This window comes from Pelecanus crispus, chromosome 14 (genome assembly GCF_030463565.1).
Source record: "Pelecanus crispus isolate bPelCri1 chromosome 14, bPelCri1.pri, whole genome shotgun sequence".
In the NCBI taxonomy this organism is placed as follows: Eukaryota; Metazoa; Chordata; class Aves; order Pelecaniformes; family Pelecanidae; genus Pelecanus; species Pelecanus crispus.
Genome location: NC_134656.1, coordinates 1,133,040 through 1,150,497, shown reverse-complemented (window position 1 = coordinate 1,150,497; position 17,458 = coordinate 1,133,040). Strand labels below are relative to the sequence as shown.

The following is a 17,458-nucleotide window of genomic DNA, read 5'->3' as shown; positions in this document are numbered from 1 at the left end:
TTTAAAAAATCTTACTGTCTTAACCAAGTTGTGCTGGGGTAGCAAGTTCAGACTAAGGAATGTAGTGTAGAAGACAATAAATGTTAAAACCTTTGAAGAAACCATTACTGGTTAAATCTGTTGTCCTTTGCTAGGAGACAGGCTCATTGACTATTCCTGCTCAGCCCTCTTCAGGATGCTTTTTTTAACTGTACATACATTTTATCCCTTCATCTAGTTTGGAAAGCCTCGTTTCTGTGGTTTCTTGCCTTCCAGCTTAACAGCAGAAGATGTTTTCCCAGCAAGACTAAAAGGAGGCTGCCTCCTCCTGTCCCTCCCTACACATCTTGAAGAGATTCCTGACGTGCTTCAGATGTATAGTTTGCCTTTGTTTTAATACCGCAGGCGCGCACAACTCCTCTTCTGTGCTTCGGGCACACTGTGGATTCCCAATTCCTCCTACTCCCATTCCCACCACGACAATGAACCAGCTCTGCAGCCGAACTCCAGAAGCGCTCACCCAGAAACCCAACAAGGAACACAGACACATGGAGTTAGGAATGCCCCACTGCTCTCATTTTAATAATCCCACTTCCATCCCAGCCACGGGCGTTTGCCCATGGCTGTGTCCCAGCCCATGCCTCTGCCACCCGGGCTGCAGTGAGGAGCAGGAAGGGTTCATGATCCAAGGAATCTGCAGTGTCGTAGCTGAGGAGCCAAACGCTTCCCAGCGACCTCACCTGAGGCGGGCTCCGGGCACACTGATGTCCTCCTGCAAACCCCAAAAGCTGCGGCTGTTGCAGTGTCAGCTCCACAGGTGACAGCCCGAAAATGCACCATGACCATGGCATGGCTACCTCAGCCCTCCAGGATGCGATTGATTAATTTCATTTCCTCAGCGGTCATGGGGTTCAGGTTAAATCCCTTCAGCTCAGCTTTACCTGAGAGAACACACAGAAAAATCAGGATTTTGCTACAAAAGAAGTGAAGCAGTCCACATGAAACTCTAGAGGGGCTGCGGGGAGGGCAGGGACAGCCCTGGCAGCTGATGCGGGGCCACACTGGCGTGACGTGGGAGCCCGTTCAGCGTGCTGGTGGGCGACAGCTCCGCACCGGGAGCTGGACGATTCTGCTGGAGCAGGGAAGGAATTGCAAAGCCAGTGGGAAAGTGGCTGCAAGAACACACAGAGCTCAGGAGTTTCTGGACCCTCCCGACACGTGACATCTGCTGCCAGATACTGAGAAGGTTCCAGAATGGGAGCGTTTACCTTGAGCCTCGAAGAGGCGGTTGACCTTCACGCGCAGCTCTTTCCGGAGGTTGTTTATCTCCTCATCCAGATGTTCCTGGTCTGAGACAAGTGGGACAGGGGTGAGGAGGACTGCGGGCTCCGGGCTGAAGGTTGTCCCTCCTGCGGGACGCTCAGTGTGGAAGCGCAGGCCCGGGGGCAGGGGAGGGCTCTTCCCCAGCTGCCGCAGGGTCCCCGCCTGCCCTCCAGGCTGAGCCCCAGGTCGCTTCGTGCCCGAATACGTTCCCCAGGGCGCTGCCTGGGATGGCTGAGCAATGGCGACGGCCAGAATCTGCCTGTGACTGCCGGCAGGAGGTTTTGGGCACTTTGAAGCCCAGCGCTGGACAGAACCCTGGCTTGTGTCAGGAATAGTGTGGCCAGCAGGAGCAGGGCAGGGATTGTCCCCCTGTGCTCGGCACTGGTGAGGCCGCACCTGGAATGCTGTGTCCAGTTTTGGGCCCCTCACTACAAGAAGGACATTGGGGTGCTGGAGCGTGTCCAGAGAAGGGCAGCGGAGCTGGGGAAGGGTCTGGAGCACAGGGCTGGTGGGGAGCGGCTGAGGGAGCTGGGGGTGTTCAGCCTGGAGAAGAGGAGGCTGAGGGGAGACCTGATCGCTCTCTGCAGCTCGTGACAGGAGTGGGCAGTGAGGGGGGTGTTGGGCTCTTCTCCCAAGTAACCAGCGGTAGGATGAGAGGAAATGGCCTCAAGCTGCACCAGGGGAGGTTTAGATTGGGTATTAGGAGAAATTTCTTCATGGAAAGAGTGGTCAAGCATTGGAACAGGCTGCCCAGAGAGGTGGGGGAGTCCCCATCCCTGGAAGTGTTGAAAAACCGGGCAGACGTGGCACTTTGGGACATGGTTTAGTAGGCATGGGGGTGTTGGGTTGATGGTTGGACTGATGATCTTAGAGGTCCTTTCCAACCTTAATGATTCCTGGTTTTACTCTCATTAAAACTAATCCAGCCACCAAGCCGGGAAACATGACATTGCTACTCTCCCCTTAATTGGTTTAGTGTGGACTTGGCAGTGTTAGGTTGATGGTTGGACTGGATGATCTTAAAGGTCTTTTCCAACCTAACCGAGTCTATGATTCTATTTTTCTAAAATATTCCGCCTCAGCCTGCACGCCAAGCCCCTGGAGCAGCCTGCCTTACCCTTCCGCAGCATCTCCGCGGTCTGTGTTTTTGGGAGCTCGATGAACATGTTCCCGAAGCAGACCATGGCCTTGCCTGGGGGGAGAGGAGGACAAGGAGGAGGGGTTTTCCGGGGAGCTCTCCTCCCCGGGCGCGCCGCCGTGCCGCGGGCAGCGGGCCTCACCGTCGGGCTCGGGGTCCTTCTGCAGCGCCCGCAGGGCCTCGCGGTTCCGGTTCCGCTTCACGTCCAGGTCCACGATCTGCATCGGGAGAGAGGCAACGGGGGTTCGGGGCTGGCGGCGTGGGGGGGAGGCCCACCGGGGCTACCGGCGGGGCGCGGGGGGAGGCCCACCAGGGCTACCGGAGGCGCAGAGGCCGGGCCGGGCCGTACCTGCTGCCGCGCCGCCAGCACGTCCTCGGCCAGCTCCTCCACCTCGGCCAGGTAGCGCAGCACGAAGGCGGGGTCCCGCGCCATGGCGCTGCCGCTCCGGGTCCGGGTCCGGGTCCGGGTCCGGGTCCGGGTCCGGGTCCGGGTCCGGGTCCGCCGCCGATTCGGGTCCGCCCCCCCCCCGAGTCCGTCCCCGCTCCCCGCCGGGCGGCAGCCGCAGCCGCGCGGGCGGGTTCCGCGGCGGGAGGGCGCCCCCTCGCGGCCGCCGCCGGGCGCAGCCCAGGGGCCGCGGACCCACGCGAGGTTTTTGGGACGGGCGGCCCCGCGGCGCGGGAAGGCGGGGACCCCGCTGCGGGCACCCCCGGGGCGCGGGGCTGGCTATGGCGGGCCGCGGGAACGCGAACACGCGTGGCCGGGCTGGCGGGAAGGAGTGGGCGTGGGCAGGGAGGGAGGCGCCCGCCCGCCGCAGCAGCGGCACGGGGCGAGCGTGGGGGGGCGGGAGGGGTCTCGTCCGCGATCACCGGGGACCCCGCGGCTGGCTCCGAGCCCTGCGGCTGCCCCGGCCCCCAGCCCCGCTCCCCAACCCGCGAGGGGCTCCGGGCTGAGACCTCCCCCGCCTCACCGCGGGTCCCCACGCGTGTCAGTTATCCCACGCGTGTCGATCATCCCACGCGTGTCAATTATTTCTGCCTTGTCACAACTCGTCCCCTCTCCCCGCTGGCACCGCGCTCCTGCCTCCTCTTCCTCGCAGCTTCCCGGCGCGGTGCCGGTGTCGGGCAGCTGGGCACCTTGGCGCGCGGCCTTGCCTTTCTGGCCCTTCTTCTCCCCCGAACGCCATCAAGAGCACGAAAAGCGCGGGGCCGCCAGCTCCGGTTTTGTTCTGCGCGGCCGGCTGCCTTGTCCGGAGCTCAGTGGGCGAAGGCCTGCCATCCCCGGGCACTGGAAACGGCTGCGGTCCCGGCGGCTCGGCTCGCCCTCGGCCAGCCCCGGTGCCCCCCGCTCTGCGCCAGGCAGGGACCAGCCCTGCGCAAGCTCGGAGCAGCCGCAGGGACTATTAGATTGGATATTAGGGAAAATTTCTTCGCGGAAAGGGTTGTCAAGCACCGGAACAGGCTGCCTGGGGAAGCGGTGGACTCCACATCCCCGGAGGGATTTAACAGACGTGTCGATGTGGCGCTTAGGGACGTGGTTTAGCGGTGGAGTTGGCAGCGGTGGGTTAACGGTTGGACTCGATGATCTTAAGGGTCTTTTCCAACCGAAACGATTCTGTGATTCTATGATTCTAAGGCTCTGCCAAGGCACCGCATCAGTCTCCTGCCCCGAATGACCCTGCCTACGGGGAGGGGGCAACATCACCCCTCAAAATGGCTTTTAGCCCCTTCTTGCCACCCCACCCAGCCTGCAAGCAAGAGGAGACAGAGAAACGGGGTGTTGGAGATGCAGGGAGAGCCAGCACCGCTGGCGAGGCCTGGCAGACCCTCGCCAGGTGAACTCTGCGGTGGGAGAGGGGTCCTGCGAGCCCTCCCGAGGCTGGCGGGTAACGGGGGACGCGGGTTTTTGTGCCCCGTGTCCCTGCTCTGGGCAGAGCCCCGAAGCAGCGCTGCTCCTCCCTGGTGAAACTGCCCGGTTCCCGGCTGGGAGCCGCCGGCCCTGCTTCCCCTCCAGCCCAGGCGCCGCGCGGATGCTGGTTCCGCTCCCGTTGCTTACTGGTAACGACGTGCTACATGCCTGCCTGGGGTTCTGCGCTCTCAAATTGCCCAAAAAGCGTTGGCGGACCTTCAGCACAGCAGTGCCCAGCCGGGGCTGCTCCGTGGTCCTAACCTCTGGCCGGTGCTGCCGCGTCCCTGCCGGCAGCAGAGCCGGCCACGCCGTTACTGCCTCCCCGGCGATGCCGCCCAGTGTCGCGTGATGACGGTGCCGCCGTTGCTTCCCCACTGGTGGTGGAGGGACCTCCAGTCTGTCTTGGATCGGTGCTTTTACGGGAGGGAGCCCCGGTGACGGCACCGCATGTGGGGTGGGGGAGAGGAGAAGCATCAGCGGCGGGGGGGGCCTGGCCTGTGGCTCGTGCCCGTCACAGGACTCATCTTCGCGAGAAGGTCCCTGAAGGGCGCGCGGTGACCCCCAGCACCGTGGCACCTCCGGGCTGCCGGTAGCCGCACGGGGACCGCAGGGGACAGGGACGGAGGGAGCGAGGCGGCGGCTGGCCGGTGGTCACCACACTTCCGTGGGCAAATAATCTCTTAAGGGAGATTAGCCAGATCGGAAGATTACTGGCCCTAATCCCATAAGGTCGTTTATTACAGTTGGCTCGGGAGAGCTCCTCCGTCTGCGGCAGCGTGTGCTAAAATAAGGCGGCTTCCAGGGGAGAGGTGGAAGCGAGCGCCTGTGCGCAGCGTCCTGGCCGGGCCGGGAGTGATTCACACTCGGGTTGGATTTTTCCTGACATCAACCAAAAGAGGCAGCGGGATTGGGGCTGGATGCCAGCGCTGGAAAATGCTCCTTTTTTCAGTGGGGGAGGCTGGCTGGAGATCTACAGCCTGGATTGGGGGCCAGCTGCTTCCTATCCACCATCTCAGGGCTGGATCCCACGGAGTCCCGGTGGGACACGGGCACCGGGGTCGGCCGTGGAGTGGGAGGCAGGGCATCGGAGCAGGACGCAGGACGTGGGTCTGCTTTTCTCCCGCAGCCTCACACCGCAGCATCCACCGCGGAGTGCTTGGCTTCCGCTTTCTGCCGGGCGTGAAGGCAGCATTTGATCCTCGTCGCTTTGATGGGATCAGAAGAACAGAGCTCCTGACTCTCACGATGTGTGCCGTGACCCTACCTAGAGCTGCAGCTACAATTACCTCCCGGGGGGGGGACACACATTTTTCAGACCAGTGACTAAAAGCTCTGTGGGCAGTGAAAGCCCCGTCCGTCTGTCCTGCCGCACAAGCGCGGCCGCGGCCTCTTGAGACTGGGGTTTGGCTGCGGATCGTGGAGCTGGAGGCGGTGCTTGGGCAGCACGGCCTGGCCGGGTGGTGACTGTCCCCTTCAGCGGGCTGGAAACCTTCTCCCACTGCCTCCACCAGCAGCCAGCACCCCGCCCGGCGAGGTGGCGGGGGGGAGCGTTTCCAAAGCCTGTGCAGGAGGGATGGGGATGGGGATGGGGATGGGGACAGGGATGGGGATGGGGATGGGGATGGGGATGGGGATGGGGATGGGGACAGGAACGGGGATGGGGACAAGGACAGGGATGGGGATGGGGATGGGGACGGTGATGGGGACGGGAACAGGGATGGTGATGGGGACAGGAATGGGGATGGGGACAAGGACAGGGACGGGGATGGGGATGCGAACAGGGATGGTGATGGGGACAGGAACGGGGATGGGGATGGGGACAGGAATGGGGATGGGGACAAGGACAGGGATGGGGATGGGGATGGGAACAGGGATGGTGATGGGGACAGGAACGGGGATGGGGATGGGGACAAGGACAGGGATGGGGACAGGAACAGGGATGGGATGGGGACAAGGATAGGTATGGGCTGCCCGTGTGCTGGCGGCAGCCGGGGGAAGCGCAGTGACCGTCTGGAGTTGCCAACAACACGCAGCCCAACGAAGGCAGGGTTCTGCTGGGGATGTTGGGCCGCACGGGGGGCCAGGGGCTGCTCTCCCCAGGAAGGGGGGCCCCAGCCCGGCACAGGCGTGGGGGAAGGTGCAGCCGAGTCTACTGCGGCTGGGGGGCTCAGAAAGCCACGGGCGCCTGGAAAACATCGGTAGGGCAGCAGACGGTGGCTGGTGCTGCGCTCCACCGGCCTCTCCCCAGCCAAGCTCTGAGCCAGCTGCAAATCATCATGGATTTCTCCTCCGAGAGCTGGCGCCGGGGGCAGGCTGTTTGCTTGGAAGCTGGAGTCAGCCCGGGGACTGGAGGCCCATTTGGAACCGTTGCACATTTATGTGTCCCCTGGGAACCGGGCAGTCAGAGGGACCGGCCGCCCGCCCACTGCCCAGGGCTGCTTTGCTTTGCCATGTGTTTTTTTGTGGAAAGAGCAGGCTTTGGTTTCAGCACGTTCCTTTTTCTTCCTTGCAGCGCTTTTATGTATGCAGCTAGAAACCTCCCTGCCTGCTGCCAGCTGCATGGGAAGGCTTTGGGGAGGTTTATAGGGTTTTTTCCTCTCTCGTTTTTTCCTGTGGCTGCTGGGGCCTGTTGTTAAGATAAATCAGACTTCAGACCACGGTTCCCGCCTTCTCAGGCTGTGGATGTGTAACTGCTGTTTCGGAGGGGGTGTTTCAAGGTCTGTGAAGGAAGGTGGGTCCATCTCGTCCTGGTTTCCAGGTCCCCTCTCCCTGGTGCCGTGCCCACCATCGCGGCGGCACCGGCTCCGCTCCGTTGCGCAGCCAGCACAGAGACTCCCCAGGGGCCGAGCCCAAACAGGGCTGGGGCTGGCCGGGTGTCAGCGGGGGCTCTGGCCGGCGGAGCCCGTGCTCCGAAGGGCCCTGGTCCTGACCGGGGTGGATGAAAGGCTCCTTTCTTTGGGCTCTGGGATGCTGGGAGTGTCCCCTCCCCCAGGCAGGCGTTTGGCGAGGGGATCTGTGAGGAGCATCTCGAGGGTAGGTATTTAAGTCGCATTACCCACGCTAATACGTGCAGCACGGAGGGAGCCTCGCCGAGGGCCTGACTCCGCTCCCGTGCGCTGACTAACGCCTTCCGCCCGCAGCTCGCTGCCTCGGTTTTGTGCAGCGGGAGCCCGGACTCACCCCGGGTTTGCGCCGATCCCCCTTGCTGCTCTGCAAGGCGGGGTTTGGAAGTTGGCCGCGTTTCCTGGGATAAAAACGCGCTCCCCCGCGCTGCGTGCTGCGGCGTGCTCGCCGTGGGCCAGGCTCCAGCCACGCGCGTGGCTCCTCCGTGGGCAAACGTGCCGGGGCTGAGCCTTGGGGGCCGAAATGCAGCGAGCAAGCAGGAGCCCGTCCCTCTGGGCTGGAGGCTGCAGCCGCCTTCGTGAGGCAGCTGCCTGCATGCCATCACCCTCCCTGGAGACAGGCTGCAAAAGAGCAAAAAGCCCTTTCCCTCCCAGCAGCGCGGGGATGCCAGCACGGCGCTGCTCCTCGTGTGAGCGTGCGTCCCGTTGGCACCAGCCCCTCTCTGCCCACTGGCCCGTGGCAGCCCGGCTCTGCCAGACATGCTGCGTCCCGACTCTGATGGGCAACAGGAGGAAGAGAGATGGCGGGGCAGAGCCGAGGAGCAGGGCAGCGTCTGGGCACACGTCCACCCAAACCCCAGTGCCCTGGGTCCGCCCGGAGACCTTGGCACCTCAGCCGGTTGTGCGGCTCCTCAGCGACTTCCCCACGGGTGGGATTCTGTCTCCAGAGCAGGGCTCAGGTCCAGCCCGGCAGTCCGGTCCCTCGCTGGGCCCCTCGGGCTGTCCCGGGCAGGACCCGGGTGGGCTGTGGCCCTGCCGCGGCCCGGGGGGGAGCAGAGGCACCCCCAGCACCTCCCTCCGCCGCGGCCGTGGGGGCTGACGCCGCCCTGGCCCGCTCCAGGCCCGGACCCACGAGCAGGGTCTTGTGTGGGCTGCGGGCCGAGACCCGGGGCCGGGGGACCCCCCAGCCGCCCAGGGAGCTCCGGTCCTTGGCGAGCTGGGTGGGGGGTGGCCGGGCAGCGTGGGGGGGGGGGTGTCCACCAGGACCGGGGTGCGGGGGGCAGCTGGCACCGGCTCGGGGGGGCTCGGCGGGGAGCCGGGGGGGTCGGGAGAGCCCCCGGCCGCCCAGGGAGCTCCGGTCCTTGGCGAGCTGGGTGGGGGGTGGCCGGGCAGCGTGGGGGGGGGGTGTCCACCAGGACCGGGGTGCGGGGGGCAGCTGGCACCGGCTCGGGGGGGCTCGGCGGGGAGCCGGGGGGGTCGGGAGAGCCCCTGGCCACCCAGGGAGCTCCGGTCCTTGGCGAGCTGGGTGGGGGGTGGCGGGCAGCGTGGGGGGGGGGGTGTCCACCAGGACCGGGGTGCGGGGGGCAGCTGGCACCGGGGCGGGGGGGCTCGGCGGGGAGCCGGGGGGGTCGGGACCGAGCGGGGGCGGGGGGGACGGGGACCGGTTGCCCTTCCCGGCGGGGGCGCGGGGAGGCGCCCACCGGCCCCGTGCGCTCCCCGGGGACCCCGCGGCGGCTGGGGGTGGAGGGGGGGGGGGGTGTTGCCCTTTCCGGGGCGGGGGCTCCCGGGGCCGGCCGGGGGGGGTGTCTCGGCGGGTACCGGCCGGCGGGCGCGGGGCGAGGCCGGCGGGGGCGGGCGCTGCCGGGGCGGGCTCGCCGGCGCCGTCCTCCCTCCGGAAGTCTCTCCCGCTCCCTCCTTTCTCCTCCTCTCCCCCGACAACATGGCCGCGAAGTCGGACGGCGGCGGCGGCCCGGCCGTGCGGCTGGAGAGCCCGGAGAGCGGCGGCGGCGGCGGCGGGGGCGGCGGGGGCGGGGGGCGGCGGGCGGGCGGTGCGGCCCCCCCGGCGCGGCGGTACCGGTTGCGGGACGGCTGCTGGGTGCTCTGCGCCCTCCTGGTTTGCTTCGCGGACGGAGCCTCGGACCTGTGGCTGGCGGCCCACTACTACGTGCGGGGGCAGCGGTGGTGGTTCGGGCTGACGCTGCTCTTCGTGCTGCTGCCCTCGCTGGTGGTGCAGCTGCTCAGCTTCAGGTGGTTCGTCTACGACTTCGCCGCCGGCACCAAGGACAGCGCCGGCGGCACCAAGGACAGCGCCCGCGGCCCCCGCGGCTGCTGCCGCCTCTGCGTCTGGCTGCTGCAGGGCCTCATCCACCTCCTGCAGCTGGGGCAGGTCTGGAGGTACGGGGCATGGGGGTACCGGGGGGTTTGGGTACGGGGATGGGGCTGCTGCAGGGCCTCATCCACCTCCTGCAGCTGGGGCAGGTCTGGAGGTACGGGGGGACCGGGGGATGGGGGGTAGCGGGGTATTGGGGTACGGGGATGGGGCTGCTGCAGGGCCTCATCCACCTCCTGCAGCTGGGGCAGGTCTGGAGGTACGGGAAATGGGGGTACCGGGGGGTTGGGGTACGGGGATGGGGCTGCTGCAGGGCCTCATCCACCTCCTGCAGCTGGGGCAGGTCTGGAGGTACGGGAAATGGGGGTACCGGGGGGTTGGGGTATTGGGGTACAGGGATGGGGCTGCTGCAGGGATGGGGCTGCTGCAGGGCCTCATCCACCTCCTGCAGCTGGGGCAGGTCTGGAGGTACGGGGGGACCGGGGGATGGGGGTAGCGGGGGGTTGGGGTATTGGGGTACGGGGATGGGGCTGCTGCAGGGCCTCATCCACCTCCTGCAGCTGGGGCAGGTCTGGAGGTACGGGAAATGGGGGGTACCGGGTGGTTGGGGTATTGGGGTACAGGGATGGGGCTGCTGCAGGGCCTCATCCACCTCCTGCAGCTGGGGCAGGTCTGGAGGTACGGGGGGACCGGGGAATGGGGGTACCGGGGGATTGGGATGGAGCTGCTGCAGGGCCTCACGCCCCGGCTGCAGCTGGGGTGGGTCTGGGGGTACCGTGGTACCGGGTACCAGGGGTATTGGGGTACTGGGATGGGGCTGCTGCGGGGCCTCACCCCCCGGCTGCAGCTGGGACGGGTCTGGGGGTACGGGGGTCATGGAGCCGGGCTGGGGCTGTGGCAGGGTGCAGCAGGGACATGGGTGGGGACAACGGCGCAGCACGGAGGACACGCGTGGGGACGGCAGGGCATGGCGGGGGGAGTGGGTGGGGACGCCGAGGTGCAGCAGGGACCCGGGCGGCTGAGGGGGGGCACGGGGGGATCCATCCCTCTGCAGCCAGGGCAGGGTGGGTGGCGGGGGAGAGCCCCCAGCCGTGGGTGCGGGTGGGCGTGGGCAGGAGCTGCGGTGTGGGCAGGGGTTGGAGCGAGGATCCTGCAGCCCGGCTGGGTGGCACAGGCCCGCTGTCCCCACAGTGGCCGGGTCCCGGGGGGGTGTGGGGTGCTTCTGCCAGGCCCCAGACACCTCGGGCTCGGATCCTCCTCCCCGTGCTCCCGCTCGGAGCTCGCCGTAGTCTGCGGGGTGGCGGGTGAGGAGGTGCCGTTCGGCCCCAGTCTGGGCTTCCCCGAGGGGCTGTGTTTGTGCTGCCTGCCCCTTCCCGGGCCTGGGGAAGGCAGGCGGTGCGGGCAGGGCGAGCGACAGCTTGGCAGGCTGGAGCAGGCTCCGGGCCCTTTGCCTGCGTCTCTGCGGACCCTCCAGAAGCCCGAGCTGACGGTTTATTGGCACCTTCCTCCCCAGTGCCGTGGAGCCGGCACCGCTCCCTCCCAGCTCCGCTGAGCTCCATCCTCCGGGCGCCGGGGAAGAGCCGTGGCTCTGGCACCGTGCTGCTTGCCGGGGAAGCTGGTGCTGGGAGGGGAGTGGAGACAATGGCAAATTCCAGGAACAGTGCACCGAGCAGGCAGCTCCCCCGGCTCCGGTTTCCGTGCTGTTTCCCCTCCTGTAGCACAGAGGCTTCTCCGCTCCCTGTTGTTGTCTGCGTGCATTCGTTCAGCTGCTGCTTTTCCTGGGATGCTCCCGGCATGTCTAACTTTGTCTCACAGAACAGCGTGCGCTGCACTAGAGGGGCTCCTGCCCCTTCCCTCCCCAACACAGCCACCGCCAGCCCCTCCCCGATCCCACCCTGTCCCCGCAGCGGCTCTCGGGGTGCGCTGGCTGCAGGGTGGGTGCCAACCCTGCCTGATGTGCTGGAGGAGCTGCTGAGGGAGAGGACGGGAGCTCCCTGGCCCACCGGCCGCTGAGCCTGCCTGCAGCCAGCCTTGGCCCCAGCGCCCTGCGGGCAATTCCCTGATCCTGGCCTGAGCTGGGGCCGGGCCGCGGTCGGGGGCTTTGCTCCCGGGAGTGTCAGCCGCGCGCTCCTGATGCGCCGCACCACGCAGGCTCTTAAGCCAATTAAAGCGGTAACCCTCAGCACTGACCCTCCAGGACATGTCGGTCTCAAGCTGCAGTTGAGGCTCTTTCTAATCTCGGGATTTGGGATTAGCTCGGGTGACCAGTTAAATGCAGTTTGCTAAACCCATTAGCGAGGTTGGATCCGGTGCAGGTGGATGTGGCACTTCTTAAAGTGTTAAATAAATGCAGCGTTTGAAGGGAAAGCTTTTCCCTGGCCAGGGCACCGTGCCCCTTGCCAAACATCTCCCCCTTCCCCGATTTACCTGCCTCCTCCCTGCCTTGCGATCGCCTCGGCAGGTCTCACCCCTACCACATCCATCAAGGCGCAGCCCCGAGCCCCGGCTGTGACAAAGACCCCCAAACCGCAAAAATAGAGGGCACAAAGGCATGCCGGCTCCGAGCGCTAACTCCGAGATTATCCCAAATTAAAGCTGCTGCGAGAAGCCGCTGAAGTTGGTTGTCAGCAGCACGTTCATGCAAATACTCCGTCACGGATGCTCTCCGGCGACGGTGCCGGTTGCATGACCATGTGCTCGTGTAAGCAGCAGCGGCACGGGCCCGGCTGGGGGACGGGCGATGGGATGCTGCCGTGCTCGGGGGCTGCTTCTCGGATGGTTTTGCAGCTCAGGCATCGTTAACCACGCTGCTCGCAAAACGCCAGTGGGCTTTTTCACCGCAGGAACACCGAAGGGAAGGGATGCTGCGCACGCCACGCGTGCCTCCCACGCGGCAGCGTGCCAGGGCTCCCCGGCCACCTTGGTGGGCTGGCGGCTGGCGGGGGGGGTCTCCGCAGGTCCCGTTGTGCCGGGGACAGCCCTGCCTGTGCCCGTTGTGCCCCCGTGTCTGCTTTAGCCCCTGGTTTGGCTGCCTGGAGGTCACCGGGGCCAGATGTGGGGTGCCCTCTCCACCCACAGTTCCTCCCCCAAAGCCCCCATCAGCCCATGTCCCCCCGTCCTCCGCTGGCTTGGGGACCCAGTGCCGCCCCTGGGTCCCGATGCCAGGCCGGCGGCAGCCCCGCGGGGCATGGGTGCCCTCCGCAGCTCCCTGGGTGGGCTTGTGAGGGGTGGCAGAGCTGGGACCCCCAGGTGTGTCCCCCCCCGCCGGCCCCTCTGCTCCCCGGGGCTTTGCTCTGCCTGCTATGGAGCGCCCGGCTTTGGGGTCTCAGCTTGTCCCGCTGCAGGGCCCCGCACTGGGGTCGGGCACTTGCTGGGGGTCCCTGCGGGCCCCCGTGCGCAGGACAAGGGGCTTTTTTGGGCCAGACTGAGCCTTTCGCTGAGCACCCCAGGGGGACGGTGGGATGCGGGGGCTCGCATCGGCGCGGTGACGTGCCAGCCGGGCGCACGTGCAGCTCTCCCTGAAGACCCGACTTGGCGGGATGCGTAAGGGATTAAAATGGCTGCAACAGGGAAGCAATTTTCTCCTTGTTTAAATAAAGGATTAAGGGATGATATCCCAAATTACCTCCTAGGAAAATCATACGCCGTATCGCTCACTCTTAGACCGGGGGGTCCCTCATCTTCTTCCATCTGAGGATGACAATTAGGGGATTTGGTTATAACCGGGGCTGGGCTTTTCTCCTCGCGCTTCTTTTCTTCCAACACTCGAAAACCGGGGTCAGTAGCTGGGAGCCGGGGGCAAACGGCGCCGCCGGCAGCAAACCCGGCCACGGTGGGGCTCCGGCAAACCCAGCGCCTGCCCAAGCCCACCACCTTCCCGCTGCGGGGGTTTTGTTGGATTACTCTTTGTAATACAAAGGAGGGAGCAATTAGCCCTGAGAGCTCTCGCGGTCGGTTTCTGCCTCATCATCAGTTTCTTGAAAATTAAATGATTTTTTTTTCAAGTGATTGATTCTGTATTTCCCATGCAGCTGCTGCAGCGCTGGGCTGGTAAGCACTCGCCGTGCGCTGTCAGCGCGTGGGGATGTTTCTCTGGGCTGAAACACCACGGAATGATCAAATGCATAACAAATAAGAATCAACATTTCATTCTGGCAAGTTGATGGGAGATGAAATCTCGCTTTAATGAGATCTATGGAGCTGACAGGAAGACGGGAGGATAATTGTGCCCCCGCCAAAAGCTGGGGGAGGCCGCGGGTCACTTGTTGAGCGGCTGAGGAGCCGGGGACGGCGCGGCTCTGGGGTCTCCGAGCGCGGGGGGCTGCTGTGCGCTGCAGGCAGTGCTGACGAGCCCGATTAGCGAGGCTGGTTACAGGGAGAGGATGAGATCGCCGGTGCCTGGGCCTCATTTGTGCATGGGTGCCCCGGGACCAGCAGCGATGTCCTGCGGCATCCCGGGCCCTGCATCGCTTCTCCATTTGCTTTCCCCCTACGCCGTGCCTGCCGTCCCCAGGCCGTCCCCTGGTCCGCACCCCGCCAGCGAGGGGGGTCCGTCACCAGGCCCTTCTGCCGGGCCGGGAGAGGCGGCTGGCGGGGAGAGGGGCTGGGGAGCAGCGGCCACGGCGGTGCCGCGATGGCAGCGCTGGCCTGGCTGGCCGCGAGCAGGTGATGCCGGGGTGCAAATCTGTGCCGGCAGCTGGGAGCCGGGCGGCCGCAGCCTCTCCCCCGGAGCAGTGAGGGATGGGCTGCAGCAATGGCTAAAATTAGCTGCTCCCCTCGAGATGGACATTAAAGCATCGTTTTGACACCGACGCAAAGGAGCCGGCGGGGGCCGGAGCTGGGCTGGCCGCGGGGCTGGGGCCCAGCTCCTGCAGCTGTCGGCACCCACTGAAACTGGGGCGGAACTGCTAAAATCACATTATTTGCTGACAGCAATGTCTCTCCTGGCCGCCAGCTCTCGGGGGGGTTTTGGGTGGTTCCCAGTGGGAGGGGATGGGGCAGGTGGTGACGGGGCTGCCAGGGCATCATCAGCCTCGCTGGGGAGGACCATGGGAGCCCCGTGGGGCTTGGGTGCCCAAATTGCCCTCCCGCACACCGAGGGAGCCAGTGGGGCTGCCCAGGGTGGAGCAGAGGGCAACGGGGTGGCACGGGGGCCTTGGTGGCCACAGCTGCTGGCCCTCACCGTGGTCTCGGGGCTGCGCAGCCCAGGGGTGGGAGCACCCGGCCGTCCCTGCAGTGGAAGCAGGGCCGGGCTCCTGCCTCCTCCCGCTGATGCTCAGCCGAAAGTGCTGGGATCAGGGTTTCTCCCGTGCTCCGGGCTAATGGCGTCAGCTGGCAGGGCTTTCTGCTGACGGAGAGGCCGTCGCTCTGCGTGATGGTTTTACTCAGCTGGGAGGAAGCTTTATGGCCCGACGTCCTCCCGCTTCACCTTTCTGTTTTCCTCCTTGTCCGGCTCCCTCCTCCCCGGAGGCAGCAGAGCCCCCGGCCCGTGGTGCAGGCAGGGCTGCCCGGGGATGCCCTGCCCGTCCGGCCCCTGCGGCGCCCGGATCTGGCCCCATGCCGCGGGGAGGGGTCCCTGGTGCTGGTGACTCAGCCGGCGCGTGCGTCGGTGCCACGCACACCTCCGCTGACCCCCGGCCGATGACCAGATGGCCGGGGCCGGCGTGTGCCCGCACCCGTAACCCTGCCAAGAGCCGAGGCAGAGCCAGCACGAGCGCCCGGGAGCTTCCCACGGGCACCGCGGCACGACCAGCTGGTGCCTGCGTCCTGGCCGGGGCAGGGGGAGGCAGGGTGGGCTCCGTGCCAGCCGGGACCAAAATAGCCCCAAAACAGCCGGACGTGGTGCTGGGCTGGGGCCAGGGCTCCCCAAATCCATGGGTGGTCGGAGAGCGGGGCTGCGGGCGGGATCCCCGGCTGGAGGTGGGAGCCAGACCCTGCGTGAGGGGTAGCGGAGCAGGGTGATGGCTGGGTGGGCACCACGGTGGCGGGGTGGGCAGCGGGGGGGCAGCCGGCTGAGCCCCGGGGCAGCAGGGTGCTGAGCCAGCTTTGCACAAGCTGCCCCTTCCCAGCATCTCGGGCCCCGGCTGGGACAGGGATGTGCTCAGCATCACCGCTGCCCCGCAGCCCCCTGCACCCTCGGTGCGGGGGGCTTCCCGTGGCCCCAAACCAGGGGGGAAGTGCTCACTGGAGGGGGTTGGCAGCGCTCAGGGGGCACGGCTGGCATGGGCTGGGGGCGGTGAGCTCGGTGCCAGGGCGGCGGGGGCTCCTCTCACCCTCCCGCTCCCCTTCGTGCAGGTACCTCCGCACGCTGTACCTGGGGCTGCAGAGCCGGTGGCAGGCCGAGCACCGCCGCCGTCACTTCTACTGGCGGATGATGTTCGAGAGCGCGGACATCAGCATGCTGCGGCTGCTGGAGACCTTCCTGAAGAGCGCGCCCCAGCTCGTGCTGCAGCTCAGCATCATGGTGCAGCAGAACAGCATCGAGCCACTGCAGGGTAAGGGACATGGCCCCCGCAGCGGGAGACGGGGGGCGGCTGGAGGGGGGACCCCGGGCTCTCACCGCCTCTCCCCGTTTTGCGCCCGCAGGGCTCTCGGCCTCGGCCTCGCTGGTCTCCCTGGCATGGATGATCGCCTCCTACCAGAAGGTGCTGCGGGACTCGCGGGAGGACAAGATGCCCATGTCCTACAAGGGGGCCGTGGTGCAGATCCTGTGGCACCTCTTCACCATCGCTGCCCGCGCCATCGCCTTCGCCCTCTTCGCCTCTGTGTTCCAGCTCTACTTCGGCATCTTCATCGTCACCCACTGGTGCATCATGACCTTCTGGATCATCCAGGGCGAGACGGACTTCTGCATGTCCAAGTGGGAGGAGATCATCTACAACATGGTGGTGGGCATCATCTACATCTTCTGCTGGTTCAACGTCAAGGAGGGACGGAGCCGCTACCGCATGTGCATCTACTACGTCATCACGCTGTCGGAGAACGCCGCCCTCACCGTCCTCTGGTTCCTCTACTACGACCGCAAGACCACCTCCGACTTCGACGCCTTAATCCTCGTCTGCGTGGTCAGCTCCAGCTTCGCCCTCGGCATCTTCTTCATGTTCATCTACTACTGCCTCTTGCACCCCAACGGCCCCATGTTCAGCCCCCGCGCCGGGGGCTGCATTTTCCGGCAGCGGCCGGCCCCGGCACCGGGGTCCCCCGCGGACGCCGTCACCAGCCCCCCCCGCTCGCTGCCGCGGACTACAGGGGGGGAGCGGGATGGGGCGCCGGGGGAGCGGGACAGCTGCGTGCCCGTCTTCCAGGTGAGACCCCGCGCCCCGCCGGCGCCGGCCGCCCGCGCCCCGCGGACAGAGGGGCCCGTCATCCGCATTGACCTGCCCAGGAAGAAGTACCCGGCCTGGGACGCCCACTTCATCGACCGGCGCCTGCGGAAGACCATCCTGGCGCTGGAGTACGCATCGCCCACCACCCCGCGCCTGCAGTACCGCACCCCCGGTGCCCCCCAGGAGGTGCTGGAGTACGAGACCACCGTGTAGAGCGGGGGGGTGCGGGGCTGCGGCGGGACCCTCCCGGTGCCATCCCGGCCGCCCCGCGTCTTTGCAGCCGTTTGCCTTCCCGTTGGTTTGCCGGTGCTGCCGTGCCGCTGTGCCAAGCGCCCCGCGGGTGGGGGCCGGGGAGGTCTTTTGGTGCTATCCCCCCCCACGCCGCCCTCCTGCAGCCGAGACCCCCGTCCCACCCCATGGCAGCCACCCTGGCTTCCCCCCGGATCTCGTCCTTGCCAAAATACCTCACCGGTGCCTGGGCCCAAGGCGGTGGGTGCTGCGGTCCTGCAGCGCTCGACCGGGTCGGCGGTGCAGGATGGGGACCGGGGGCACCCCCGGACTGGGGGCTGGCGGCTGCGAGGGGCTTGGGGCATGGTGGGGCACGGCCCGGCCCGG

The 17,458-nt window shown here is 66.5% G+C and overlaps 2 protein-coding genes across 3 annotated transcripts; one reads left to right on the top strand and one right to left on the bottom strand.

Moving 5' to 3' along the window:
• Positions 1–292: 292 nt before the first annotated feature.
• On the bottom strand, positions 293–2,873 carry PDRG1 (p53 and DNA damage regulated 1). Of its 2 annotated transcripts, none has more exons than XM_075721247.1 (5): positions 2,790–2,873; positions 2,583–2,658; positions 2,420–2,494; positions 1,242–1,328; positions 293–914 (listed from the first exon to the last, which is right to left on the bottom strand). In XM_075721247.1, exons 1-5 carry the CDS (start codon positions 2,871–2,873, stop codon positions 838–840), a joined length of 399 nt encoding a protein of 132 aa, XP_075577362.1. In that variant the 3' UTR covers positions 293–837. The 2 variants fall into 2 exon arrangements, with proteins under 2 accessions (XP_075577362.1, XP_075577361.1); XM_075721246.1 differs by having other exon boundaries at positions 293–920; positions 1,248–1,328.
• A 6,255-nt stretch (positions 2,874–9,128) lies between these two features.
• Positions 9,129–17,056, top strand: XKR7 (XK related 7). The gene is made up of 3 exons (XM_075721253.1): positions 9,129–9,583; positions 15,813–16,012; positions 16,104–17,056. The coding sequence occupies exons 1-3, from the start codon at positions 9,129–9,131 to the stop codon at positions 17,054–17,056; spliced, it is 1,608 nt and encodes a 535-aa protein (XP_075577368.1).
• Positions 17,057–17,458: the final 402 nt, after the last annotated feature.

Coding starts and splice junctions, on each gene's coding strand:
- PDRG1 (XM_075721247.1), bottom strand. CDS start 2,873: ATGGCGCGGGACCCCGCCTTCGTGCTGCGCTACCTGGCCGAGGTGGAG. Junction 2,659..2,789: donor TGCTGGCGGCGCGGCAGCAG/GTACGGCCCGGC, acceptor CTCCCGATGCAG/ATCGTGGACCTGGACGTGAA. Junction 2,495..2,582: donor GAAGGACCCCGAGCCCGACG/GTGAGGCCCGCT, acceptor CTCTCCCCCCAG/GCAAGGCCATGGTCTGCTTC.
- XKR7 (XM_075721253.1), top strand. CDS start 9,129: ATGGCCGCGAAGTCGGACGGCGGCGGCGGCCCGGCCGTGCGGCTGGAG. Junction 9,584..15,812: donor CAGCTGGGGCAGGTCTGGAG/GTACGGGGCATG, acceptor CCCTTCGTGCAG/GTACCTCCGCACGCTGTACC. Junction 16,013..16,103: donor CAGCATCGAGCCACTGCAGG/GTAAGGGACATG, acceptor TTGCGCCCGCAG/GGCTCTCGGCCTCGGCCTCG.